Below are 14,206 nucleotides of genomic sequence, written 5' to 3' on the forward strand. Positions count from 1 at the left end.
TTTGTCTGATCAATGTCCTGAAATCAAGAGGAAAATGGAGGTAAAGTCATCATTTCCACCATTAATGTGCTCCAGAAGAGAATTTAAGTAGATATCTGGAGATACTTTGTTCAATTTTTTTATAATGACAACAGCCGAATAGGACACATAATCACTCAGTGTCTGTTTAACACCCTGTGTAGATGAGATGGCGTGGCAGAGCAGTGTGTGTTGAAATACAGTGGTGTATCAGGATTTGCAAACAAAATAATGAATGCTCGTCTCTGCTTTCCACAGCATATTGGCAATTAACATATTGTTATATTAAGTGATCTCTAGTGATGCTGCTGATGATCTGTAATCCATAGTCCTTGACCAGCATTGTCAGCTCTTAATGACACCAGAGTGGCACTGGAGCACATTGCTAATAGATAAGTGACCTAATGGCTTGGAAACACAGCAGTATTTGCAAGCTACACACAGACACACTTATTGTACAGCCCTCTGGTGCATGTGATGTCCTTGACAGCCATGTGTCCAGCATTTATTATTATTACTATTATTATAAGTGAACAGGTTTGATTGACAATATGCATGCACACACATGCATTTAGTTATATCTGGCACTAGCATACCAATGTCCACACGCATATCTAAGGATGTGCACACACACACACACACACACATACTGGTGGCTGGCCTGTACAGATTGAAGACCATCTATTTTCTATGAGTCTCTGCGTGAATCCACCACACACTGAGCTGAATGTGTATGTGAGATGAATGAATGATTAGGGAAAGGCAGATAGATGCTCACCCCCATGTCTTGCAGCAGAGTCTATAATTACAGGCTTTTGGCGGAGAGCGAGAGAAAAACATAGGAATAAAGGACCTGGAGAGAGGGAGAGATTGCGTGATGAGGTGCATGATAGCTGAGTAGCTGATAGGACAGGGTCTGAGCTTTGTTGTTTCATCTGAGATGCAGAAGAGCGTCGTAAGAGAAAGTGAGAACGAGAGAGAGTGGTAGATAAGTGGGTGATTGGATAGGCAGAGGAACCCACTAAGGTCTGTAATATCCATTTGTCTTAAAGAAAAAAGTGAGAGATCTATCATTTCTGAGTTGGAGAGAGAGAGATGTGATTGCACACCATCCAGCATCCATACTGATGTGTGTGGGAATGAAGCAATACTGCCGGATGGATGGATTGATAGAGGAGTGACACGTGAAAGCTTGTGTGGACGGCTGTGGAAGGATGGACTTGAAAGAGGACAGATATATTTGAATGTATGGCTGTGAGACGTGATGGCTTAGATGCACACAGCTGATGGATGAGGAAATGAATGGATGCATGGATGTGTGAATGTATTGACAGGAACAGAAGTTATGGATGGATGAGTAGTGAGGATGGATTCATAGTGATCTCATGGCACACTGCTCTTTGTCTGTGTGCAGCCCGAGATCATTCCTTTGTCCGGTGCGACATGTTCATTAAAAGGCCTTGGTGTTTTGGCCATTCCATGAAACAAGACCAAGGTTTTAGAGAGAGAAATTTGCTTTTATTGACAAGAATGACATCTCTTCTTCTGTTTCTCTTTCTTGCCTGCTCTCTATCTCCCCGGCTGCCAGCCCATCATTCACAGAAACAGCACTTTCCGCAAAAGGAGAAGGATGGTAATGAGTCTTTTAGTGGGACACAATAGCAAAGAAAGCACTCAACAGCACGGTGGAGGAAAGAAAAATAGAAAGTATCTTCACCAGTCCTCATCCTCAGATAAAATTAAATGATAGAAGATGAGAGGGTATGTGAGAGAGGCCAAAAAATGAAACAAGAGTGAAAGAGAGAGCAAGGTAGACGGGAGAGATCAGGAGACAGAAAAGCAGCTTGAGTGCCACCCAATAATCAGTTCTTTTCATGGCATACTTTCTCAAGGAGACCGAGAGAACAGGAGAAAGAGGAGAAAAACGGCTCTGCTCCTTTCACAAGACAGCAAATTGACAGTTGGTATGAAAGACAGAATAGAAAAAGGAGTGAGCTGGGCAAGGAATACGAGTAGTGAACAATGTCCCTCCATGACCACAAATTGACAGAAAAACAAAAAAAAAATAGAGGTGAATGGACGAATCTCAGCTGGCGTATAAAATTTCATTTTCCCTTTCTCTGGGGCTTGTATTCATGGTTTCCCAGCCTTCCTTTCTTTTTCATCACATCTCTGTTTTTCTTTTCTTTCATTGCTTTTTTCTTTGTATTTGTGTCCTGTGTCATTATTTCATTATTTATCATCTTTCCTCCTTTCACCTCTTGCTCTTCTGTCCTCGCAATTCCGTTTTTAATCAGTTCATCCATCTCATGTGTGTGTGTGTATATTTGACTTGTTTGGCATGAATGGGTAGAAAAACATAAAAACACTGCGTGGAAGTGGTCAATATCTAATTGTATCTTTGTATATTCTAGAACAGGCTGAGTGGGTGGGATTGCTGGTATTTTGCATCATAACGCTTACAGAACATTTACACAGACACACAGTAACATAAACTACAGGTTCATTGGTAAAAACAAAGATTTTTTCCGCACACACACACATAAACACAGATCCTTGTACACACACACATTTATGTACACGTACACAACGACGCACAGTTCCCCTGGTTTGCGTGGCAGACTCCTACTAGCCGCAGGCTGTATGAGACACTGGCTGTATTCACATAATCGTCATGTAGACAGAACACACACACACACACACACACACACACACACGTCTAACCCGAACATGTACGCACACACAGGCATGAAACACAAACGAAAATCTGCATTTCACACCAAACAATTGAACAGCTCCGTCTTGACATGCAACTGTTGTGGGTTGTTGCTTTGATGTTGCGTTATGCACAAATCATGTTGTCATCTCTATTGTCAGGAAAAGAACACAAAAATCAAAGATCATGCTGTTTTTTCTAGACCAGATACAGTAAATCCTCTCAAATCCATTCATTTTTATGATTTAAAATGTCAAAAGGTTTTGCTTGGCCTTTGCATGACTTTGTTTACTCTAATAGCAAAGAATTTGTTTTGCCTTCAAAGCAGCAGCGTAGCTATTTTAAGCATTTAATTTAGCATGTCAAATTGTATTGCATGGCCTGTGTTTTGTGTATACTTGAAGACCCAAAGTCACACTAACAAAGGAATGAATGTTAAGCCATCAAATATTAGTCTATTTTCAGAATTCTTACCTAACACGTCAAATGGCATTACGCAGCCCTCGTCTGTTTTGTTTATTTCAAATGTCAGAGGGTTTTAAATACCCCTTGCTCTGAGTTTGCTTTTAAACCACAGATGGAAGATGTAAATAACAAAGCACTTAACCAAAAGCTGTTTGAAAAAAAAAAGATGTTTACTTATTTAGCAATCATGTTTTTTTTGGCCTTTTCTTCCATGTTATTGTAAAAATAGACTTTCTCCTCGTGACCATTCTCCTGAGCAAAGTCCGTCAGCTGTTGAGTCACCCATGGCTTTGTATTTTATTTCTCTTAAGCTAAACATGCTGTCTCAACAGAATTACAGCTGGACTTTTCCTGAAGAAAGTTATTGCAATAGAATTTGATTGAAAAAGAAAATATTTTTTTATTTACAACCCATGCCCTGGAAAACAGAGTTCTTCTAATACTAATAATAATATAAGAAAGTGTACCACTCAGCTTGAAGTGGCCTTTTCCAAGTAACCTGTGCTGGCCTTAGTTACCTGAGGGTTCTCACCCATTGGGTTACCTGCTAACCCCTCACACATTAACCCTAAGGCGTAGTTGCTTTAGGCTGAAGGGTTAAGCATCCTATCCCTTCAGATAGTTGGGTAAGCAACTATGAAGAAAGACTAGATGAGAGAAGATATGCTATTTGGATTACTCAAGGCATTTCCCTGCACAGGTTCGGTAGAAGTTCTGGTCTCCCATTATCTCCACATCCAGTCAACTTTTACTTTGCAACAATGTTCACCAAACTTTAATCATGCTAATGGAATTGACAACAATAGTTTACAGGGATGATTGTCTTTGCTCACTTACATTTTTTCAGTGTTGGGATGCACCTGAGAAATATAATCTTCCCTCTTTAATCCCAGGCTCAGGAAAACACCTTGCTACTTAATCACTTGAGACACATTACCTGGAATGACTCCCAGGACACAGATTGTTGGTAAAGTGCTTTAAACAGCAAGTTACTTAACGTAATGGTGTATTGTATGACGTCAAATTAAATCTGAAATATAACCTTGGTTGTCTTACAACACCTCAGGCCTCTTCCCCTCTTTGCTTGCAGGCAAAGAAACAACTGAGTAAGTGGGAAGAGTAATTGGTATATTACACTGACCTTTTTCTTGTCCACCAAGTATCCGTGTGTGTGTGTGTGTGTGTGTGTGTGTGTGTGTGTGTGTGTGTGTGTGTGTGTGTGTGTGTGTGTGTGTGTGTGTGTGTGTGTGTGTGTGTGTAATCAGTATGATGCCTATAGAAAGCAACTGTCAGCTGCTGGTTTGGTGATGCTCTGGTGCATTTCCCAGATGGCAGCAGAGGAAGCAGTGAGTGGAGCAGGGTGTCTTAAATGATGTTTAGGTGTTTGGGGGTTTTTCATATGCAGCAAATTAAACTCAATGGGTATTGTTAAGTGAAGGTAGTTCTGTCTTTGTCGGTACCAAATCTTTTGAGATGGATCAGGAAACATCTTTTGAGGACTAATAATGGCTGTGAATCACATTAAAGGTACTACTGTAAATGCTGTGATATGCATGTCTCATGTGTGTCAATGTCATCTCATGCATGTATATGGGGCACAACCACTGCTGACGCTTTCAACACGTTGCTATAGCCCTGAAAACTTCATCACAGCCATACTAAAATGTTTTAGTATATATTTGTCTGGCTATCATTGTGATCAATGATTTTGTCCTTTATTGTGACACATAACTGCTTGGCTTGGACACCAGCCCCACTGACTACTGACTGGAGTCAACAGTTAAAACCACAAAGCAGTGAAATACCACAGCCACACCACATTAAATAACTGTTAAGCAAACAGTTACCTTCAGCACAGAAAATATTTCTCCCTCTCCAGTTGCTTTATGCTAGATAGAGCTGGTGATATTGATTTCCATTCCCTTGGTCTACAGACACTAGCAGATGCACTGTTGTGTTTATTGCATCTGTTGACTTGGGTGTAGTTTCTTTTTTTTTGCATTTTCAGTTGCGTATAGGGAGAAAATAGAGCCAGCAGAAGCCGCACCTCTACTAGTAAATTGAATTAATATTCAGGTAATTTCTTTATTAGAAAAAAAATAAACAAATCTAAATTAAAATTATGATTAAGCCTTTCATAGATGATTTGCTGTGATATATATAGTGATGTGTGCCTATGTAAACTTGTGTTGTGTGTGTGTGAGTCAACTTGCATACACATGTTGTGTAGTTTTACCCACATACACCGTAGTGTCAGAGAAGCGCCGATGGAGCAAATTTATGATCACGGATGAAAAAGAGGAAGACAGAACATGACACAAGTTTCCCACTGAGCCTCATTACTCTTTTTGAGTTCCAACAAAGACATTTATTTGTTTCAGAAATATTACTTGTAATCACTCTTAATTTCTCTCCCATCCGTCTATGTTGAAAATGCAGCTGCAGCTCATTGTGATTGTCACTATGGCTTTGTCAAATCACCCGTGACTAAGGAGCCTGTTACAGTATCTGTTTAAGCACACACACACACACACACACACACACACCACTTCCATGGTCTCTGTGTCTAGAGCGACACTGACAGCTGGTGAGGATCATGTGAGAAATGTGACCACTGTGTATTGTGCTTTCTGGCTCTCGTGATGCGTTTGTGTGTGTGTCACTGTGTGTATCTTTGTGTGAATATGCCAGTATGTTGGCGGAGGCTGCACCAGACAGATTTTTCTTAAAAAAAAAAAAAAAAAAAAAGGTGCTTGCGTGGAATTGGAGCAAGAGTTTTTAAGACATTTGAGAGTCCCAGACCTCGAGGGAACAGTATCTCGCTGTGCTAGCCGGTCTGTCCCCCTAGTGTAGTGTTAGATGATTTTCAGGAGGATTATTTTTGCTCTACTGCTGTGAGCAGAGACAGAAATTCTCCACCACAGGCCTACACGTACAAACACACTTACTCACAAATGCCAGCTCTCTTACTCTCTCTTTCTCACAGACATATGCATGAACTCAGCATGCCAGCTAGCAGGTGGTGAACTATCATTGAAAGCCACATCTCTCATCTTCTCCTGCCCCCTTCCCTCATTTCTTCTCCGTTTTTCTCTTCTCTCCTCCCCTCTCCCCCACTGTGCTGACACGCACCTACTGCCACTTGGATTTTCACTTATCCTCCCTACTAGTAATAGATTTTAGACTGTGCTATTCAGTCTCTCGCCTGGCGCCCCGTTGTGAGAGGGAACCTGCAGAGAGACTGATAAATAGATGGATAGAGAGGAAGGCAGCATACCTGGCCTGTCAATGTAGACAACTATAATGGTTCTGACACTCAACTTTTTTATTTTATTTCACCAGCCCTTTGCTCTTAATATATTTCTCTTTTTGTCTCAGTTTCCATAAAATAATAATTTAACTTGCTCCTGTTCTTACTCAAGTAAGCAGGACATGACATCTGCACTACTAAGTGAATTTCATTGAAGTCTTTACAGGAATTCTTTCTCATTTGCTTATTCCTGTTATGAATGAACCAACTTTTCTCTTCTTTTTTTCTGACACTGTCAGTTCATTAATCCTTTAATGAATAAGCCAATGTTTAAAACCGCATACCTCGGGGAAGAGTACTTTTCAAATATATCGTTGCTGATGAGATTGGATTAGTGATTTGAACTCCTGACAGAAGCACCTGTATTCATTCTGATCACATTTTTACAGTTAAGAGGCTCAGTCACGAGTAGCACATGCACTATGACAGCGACTTGACATGGCTATCACCACACACCCTAGCAAGAAGCACCCTTATTGTTTTTCAAGCATCAAAACAGCGTATCAGTTTCGCCATTAGAGAGTCCACCGATGATCCTAACATTAGTGGATACATCAGCCAGACCTCTGTTTGTGGTTCTCCTTCCACCTATTGTCTAAAGTTACTGTAAGTGACTTTTAGATGTGTCACGTAGGCGTTGCTGGTCACAGTATCCATCATCCATTGTGTGTGGTAACAGAGGGAACCATTCAGCCACAGCGGCGAGGAGAAGAGTGGGTGGCAAGGTAGCATTCACAACAATCCGAGAGGACGGGGGAGCAGGAGTAATGTGTAGGATAGTAAGGCAGAGTACAGATGCTGTGCAGATGCTCATACACACGGCCATATGCACGCAACACGTGTAGGCGAGCAGCAACTCTCCGTTACATGCAAATACAAACTGTAGGCCTATATACAAGAGTGCGTTTGTACTTTGACAAAATCTGTCATGCTTTTATTCTGCATTCACATGGAATCAGGCAGATAGTAGATGGAAAACTGGATGTGATTTAAGTGAACGAGAGGAGGATGGTGAAATGAGTTGAGGCTGGCATAGAATATTAAGAGAATAGTGCATTTTAAAGCTACATGCATTAATAAAATAATGAAATTAAAGATTAGAAAATGTTTTATACCATTGTCATAGCAACATATTGTCCTGTGTGTTTTGTTTTTCTGAATTGTCTACTCATAACAACTTTTTAACTATATAAGATGGCGAACTGATACACAACACGCACAGCCAGATATTGGCAATGGTAAACAGACTTCCTCAAGTTGGCTAAGATTCCTACATGGAAAGAAAGGATTGTGGAAGAAAAAGAAAATGGCCAGACCTGTCACTGGCGATCCGTAGCGAGAAAAAATAAAAACAGACGAGACAGAAGGTCGGTAAACAAGACTTAATGGAGATACTTGAGGGGGAGTGAGGGAGAGTGAGGGAGAGCGTTCTGAGTCAATCTGCCTATGGTAAATATCAAAGCCGAACCTCATTCAGATATCCCTAGTGAACTTGATTAAAGGTTATTCTGGAAGGCCACTGATCAATCGCTCAATATCGCCCCACATAATCTACCTTTGTGGTGATAAGGAATTTTACCAACTGTCATGCAGGAGGAGACGTATAGGAACCACCGCAAGGTCATCCACATTGATTTTCACTCCGCTCAGAGATGTTGACAAGTGCTGGTTCTCCTATCCAATTTGTTTAACGTTCAAATTAAAAGAACCACGTCTTATGTAGGATTATTTATTTATTTATATAGTAATCAATTGGCTTTGCTTGAAACTGCACATCAGGTCTGCACTCTCAGACATTAAGGTAACACTTTATGAATGTGTAATAAAGCTGAAGGATGATCAATGAGGGAGGATGGAGGTCAGGGAGAACGTATTCAGTGTTTCCATCTGAATTATATTCATGTAACATTAGAGCGAGCTTTTATGTTGCTCTTACCACAGCTGCTTTTCCTGTTGTTTCAACAAGCAGCATCATGTGCTCATGTACATTGTTTAGGTTTTCATGTTTGACCATTGGCGACATGCCAAACACACAAACTCCTCAAATTCAGCCCAAAGCAGTCTTTGCTTTAGGTGCACACTTCAACTCTGACGGAATTATCTTATTTTTTCACTTCTCCCAAGCTCACATACGTAACTCCATCACAGTGCACCTTCCTCAACATCAGCTTGATTCAATAGACAGCACTCTGTAATAATTGGATCACTAGAAAACTGCATTAACTGCTTTACACAGAGATAATGGCATCATAATTGAAATGCACTCATTTGCATAAGCAAATAGCTGACTTTATGAATGCTTCCATCCACAGAATATCGAAATAAGCAGTGAATTTAAAATTGTGTTAATTATTGTTTCTGTAATTTCCAAATGAAACAGAGTTGTAGAGAGAAAGCAGATGGAGAGAGACAGAAGCCGAGAGGACAAAAGAGAGACAGGAAAGTGGAAGAAATGATAAAGCCCTGTAATTCCCCTTTGCTCGCCTAAATGATGCCGCTAGATCCTAATATCAAGTGGCATCAATAGATGTATTTCTAATAATGATCAGCAGCAATGATCCATGACGGATAGTCATACACCACCTCACATGAATGGCTATTTTATGAAGAACCTGAGTAGATGTGGCAAAATAAACTTCAGATATATATATATATATATATATATATATATATATTTTTTTTTTTTTTTTTTTTTTTAAACAACTGAATTTGGTCCTCCTTTTCTTCCTCTTCCTGCACTGACATGTATCTTTTTCTCCTGCTCAATTCTTGTCAGCATCGCTCTTTCCTGTCCTGTCTCTGTCACATCCCTTCAGTTATGGATGTCTTTTTAATGGTCCAACACATTAGGACTAAACAGAACTCACTGATTACAGACATTTCATTCGCTGGATCACTGGCCACTCTGCTGTCAAGTCTCGCTGTTTGATTTGTGACTGTGGCCAACTGATTTAATCTAAACATGATCCCTTAATTATGAATTATGGACATAGCTTGCGCTACGAGCTGCAACGAACTCTGTGTCCAAAAGTGTGTGAATGACAGGACCTTTGTGTGCAATGCTGTGTTTGCACGCATCAGAGGAATATTCACAGCTCAACTCACCAGCAGGTTCAGTCCGTGAGCGCAAAGATCTTCCTCCTCTACAGCAGGAAGTAGTACGCGCTGAACATGGTGGCCTTCTTGACAAGAGAATTTGTGCTATTTTAATCGAAATAGCTCATTTTTAACCACCAAAAGATTTGTATTCGTGATCTCTGTAAGTGGACATTATCTGAAATGTAACAGATTCATTTTCTGAATGAGCAGGGAGACTGGACTGAGACCCTCATATAAGTAAACATGTGCCATGCAGGTTGATTAATAAACAACACACACACACACACCAAATATTGTCGTGAATATTACGCGGCGAAAAAAGCAATGCAATTTTGTTTCTGGAACAAAGTACATTTTTCTGAGCTTTCTCATCAAATAAAGGCGCCAACCAATCACATTGTGTGGAATGTACACTATTGTGTACAACAACACAGAGGCTCCTTATCCGAACCAAGACTGCAAACTGTATTACTCCTTTCAACACTGACAAAGGCAGCGCATATCAAATCCACTCCTTCTCTTCTTACCTTTCACAATAAAAGCCCTAGACTTAACTCGATAACATAGCTTACAGTAGCTTGGCTATACAACAACTGACCTCAGAGGTTGCTGTGAGTTAATATGATATGGAAAATACTCCAACCTTTTATTTTATTTATCGTTGCAACTGTTGCTTATTTGCATCGCTGTTGGTTTGTTTCAATGTGAAATAGGCGAGTATTTCAAATTTTTTTCCACAAACCTGGAGTGAAAAGGCCTTTAGGGGGAAATGAATAAAGGACACATCAAAATATCTACCTGTCTTGATCTCAGTCTAATTCAATTGTTTTTCTGTATGTTTGCTTCCACAGCAACCGATTGCCAATGGCCTCCGAGATCCTGCTTCATCTATGCCGTCTTCATCCGTTTTGTTGTTCGGCTCTCACAGTCTGGACAGGGAAGTACTGAAGAAGCTGGGAATCGGGCTCACTCTGGCAGCAGCCATCTTGGCCTTCATCATAGAGAAACTGTACTGATGGAGTAACTGCAAACTAGAAGAAGACTGTGCAGCAGGGAGAGGACGTATGTTTGAAGCGGGTGAATCCGGCGATATCTCGTTAGAGCCCTTACGACATACTGCACATGCTCTTCTTCAATGTTGAATGAACCCAAAGAAGTTGAAAAAAAGCGAGATTCATAACGCGTCAGTAACACCCAGTTGAGGGGACAGAGTGATATTGGTGTTTTCTGTCATTGAAGGAGGAATGATAGAGCTAGCAGACACTTTTTATACAAGTCTGTTGTTTTCAAATAACACCCTAGTTACACTCAATTTTAATTGAAATCTATTTGAAGTACATATTCTGTCTCATATTTCTGTTACATTATGTGTAACTGTTTCAGGAAAATTCTATATGCTTTGTCTATTGTTATCTGATTGATGGCTGCAGCCTGACATTGTCCGTAAACTGGTAAATGGGTGTTTTGGATCATGTTTTTTGGTCTGTGTAGCACAATTCAGCTAGTTGATACTCGTGAAAAACATATTCTGGTCTTCTGTACCAGGACAAAGTGTGAGGATGATGAAACTGACTTTTCAGCATGCTGTAGTTGCAGTGATTCTCCAGCATCTTTTTTTTTTTTTTAAAGGTACTGAGAAAGTAGATTTCCAAATATTGTATCTTATAAAGTTGTCCATCCTTGTTTTGATAGATTGAATTGTGCTTACTTTATCGTATGTCTCATTTTATTCTGAGTAAAGAGCTTTATCATAATTTGGTATCCTTCATTTTAAAGTATTTGAATAAGAGTCATGGACAGTATATGTCCAGATCATCACAAACTTCTCATTTGTTTTAGCACGCTATTCTTTTGTTAAAGTGGTTTTGTTTAATTTTATGATTTTTGCCTCATACATCAAAGTCGAATCGAATTAGTTCACGTCTCAACTTATCTGATTAGTTACAATGTAACAGTTGGCCACGTGGACAATGCCGAGCGCTGGGATTGATGGTCATTATAGATCCATCATCACCACACGCTCACTGTGATTTATTTTATCTGCATGTGAGGATCTGCACTAGTGCCACCTGTAAGGCTTGTTTCATACGTTCTCCCTCACGCTACCTGTGGTGGTGTCTAGCTGATATCCACGTCAGCGATTTCTGCTGATGAAGGCAAATGTATCCAAAACTGTTTGCATTGCTGGACATCACTAGAGGTGAAGGTGGACCTTTTTTCTCTTTCTTGTAATTCAGGTGAACTGACCCTGTAATGCAAGTACTTTATGTCAGCTGCTTGTGGTGTATACATAGTCTGAGTCATTATTGAGACAGAAGTATTTTTTTGTTTGAACTGTTAAATAAAGGGCAAAATGCAAATTGTTGTGTGAAATGATGTGTTGATTATATGAGTTTTCACTATATGAAAAAACACGTTGTGCAGTTACTCTTTAAATAAGTCCTTTACAGTTGATATGGGAGAGTGCCATGTCTCTTTACAGCACTCTGCATTGTTCAGTTGTTGTCATGCATAGAGTCCGTTTGTGTTCCTCTCTAATGGCTTTCTGTTTGGAGGTACAACAGTCCCAACATGTGCTCTGATATTTCCTACAGTTAATAATTCATGCCCCAATTTATGTGTCGCATTGCACTGGCACGTGTCTGTATGTCTGCAATTTTGTCTTTGTGTTTGTACACATGCCCTGCATATATTTCTAGTCACAAGTGTCGCTTTCGGCTCGTTTGTGAGCTTGTTTCTATGTCAGAAGGTGTGTGTGTGTGTGTGTGTGTGTGTGTGGGGTTCAGAAGTGACAGGAGTCATCACTCTCTCATTCAGAAAGCCATGTTATTAGACATACCACTGTTTGTAGTCTACACACACACACACACACACACAAGCTTTGTATTATCTCAGGATATGATGCTTGTCACACATTCTGTTGACACATAGACACATGCATGCACCCTCACTTTTTCATTCCTCGCTGGTTCATATTCTCTCTCTCTCTCTCTCTCACACACACACACACACACACACACACACACTCACTGCAATTTTGTAGTATATGGGCAAATGATGCACGTCAAGCGAACTTGCACACAGACACAGACACAGGCAGCAAAGCTTTATATTACCTGATCAAATGAAGCGTGTCTCACACACAGACACACACACTAGCTTTGTATTATGTGATCAAATGATGCGTGTAGCTATGAAGCTTGTTACATCCATCCAGCAGTGCCCTATATTATTCTGCAGCCATCCATACTGTGCGACAGTTCTTTTGATGCTTTGTAAGCACATTTCCTCACTGTGTATGTCAGTTACACTGCATTGTTCTCCAATGAAATATGGATGCAACGACACCCTTTATGTTTGGGAGATCATCACTTACTATGAAATATTGAAGCGGGAACCAGAGAAAGGAGATCATTATTCACTTCACATCATTCACTTCACTTGCTTCTAATAAAAGCAAGAGTTTCTGAATTCTTGTCTTAGTTGCAGCTGTTGACAATTTGTTATCTACACTGTGACGTCCATTTGATGTGAAACGGAGCAACTTTGGACACAAGACAAATGCAAGGGAGGTTGAACATGAATGCGCTTGCCCGTGTCATTTCTCATTTTTCATTTGTTTCATTGATTTAAGTGTTTAAAATTCTGAGTGGTTTGGCTTGCATAAGAACACAGGCAATGTTACTCAAGGAAGGAAGTCTATGTTAGAGACGCACATTACTGTGAGTACAATATAGTAAAGTATCTCAGAATTAATCATGGTTTTGTTTTGAAAATGATATGTTGCTATTTGATGTCAGCTGTAGATCAATCTAAGGTCTTGTTGAACTGTATTGACCTAAGGAAATTTATATTATTTAAAAATGTATAAACCACCATTACAAGTGTAACGCTGAAGAAAAGCACAAAAGGAGTCTGACACATTAAAACATATACAGATATCTTATACCTTTTCAAATGTAGAAGCGCTGTCATTCCCGTACAGTCCAAATTGTTTTCTCCAACAAATATCTTAGTAATGTTTATGCTCTGATGATTTATTTGTGAAAACTACAACAACTGCCTGGCGGTTGTATGCGTCATGTTGCAGTTTACATACATGTTTGTTCAAAATGCCATCACTTCATCATTGTATCCAATTAGACATTTGTGTAAAATTGTCATGATTAGCATATACATTATTGAGTTATGGCCAAAAACAGGTTTTGTGATCTTTAACCACCAAAATCGAATCCGTTCATCCTTGGGTCCAGGTGGACATTTGTGCCAAACTTACAAAGGTACCGGCAGAGGGGGAACCCGAAAACATAATGCCTCCGACGACTGCTGCATTAAAAACAACGACCACTGCTGTATAGTGTGATTGAATGAATACAACAAGTGCTGTAAAGCGTTGTCAAACAGACTTCGTTCAAACTCAAATATAAGCAGCGATTAATGTTATACAAGCAACGGGTTTGAAGTCGTCGAATAGTACACTTTACACAACAGTGCCAACACAAAGGTAAACTCACCAAGCTGTCTGGCAGCAAAGTACAACAGTGTGTGTTCTGATTGTTCCGTTAGCGGTTATAAAAACAGTTAGATAATTAAACGCA

At 39.9% G+C, this 14,206-nt stretch overlaps 1 protein-coding gene across 1 annotated transcript in view; it reads left to right on the top strand.

Moving 5' to 3' along the window:
- The window catches only part of cdkal1 (CDK5 regulatory subunit associated protein 1-like 1), a 213,284-nt gene extending 201,316 nt beyond the window's left edge, over positions 1-11,968 (top strand). The window contains exon 15 of the mRNA XM_068736267.1: positions 10,460-11,968. Within this exon, the coding sequence (XP_068592368.1) occupies positions 10,460-10,624 (165 nt within the window). The 3' untranslated portion in view covers positions 10,625-11,968. The remainder of the gene's footprint in view (positions 1-10,459) is intronic.
- Positions 11,969-14,206: the final 2,238 nt, after the last annotated feature.

Source organism: Cebidichthys violaceus, unplaced genomic scaffold (genome assembly GCF_023349555.1).
Source record: "Cebidichthys violaceus isolate CVI_PGR_0920_01 unplaced genomic scaffold, fCebVio1.0.p SCAF_7, whole genome shotgun sequence".
Lineage (NCBI taxonomy): Eukaryota > Metazoa > Chordata > Actinopteri > Perciformes > Stichaeidae > Cebidichthys > Cebidichthys violaceus.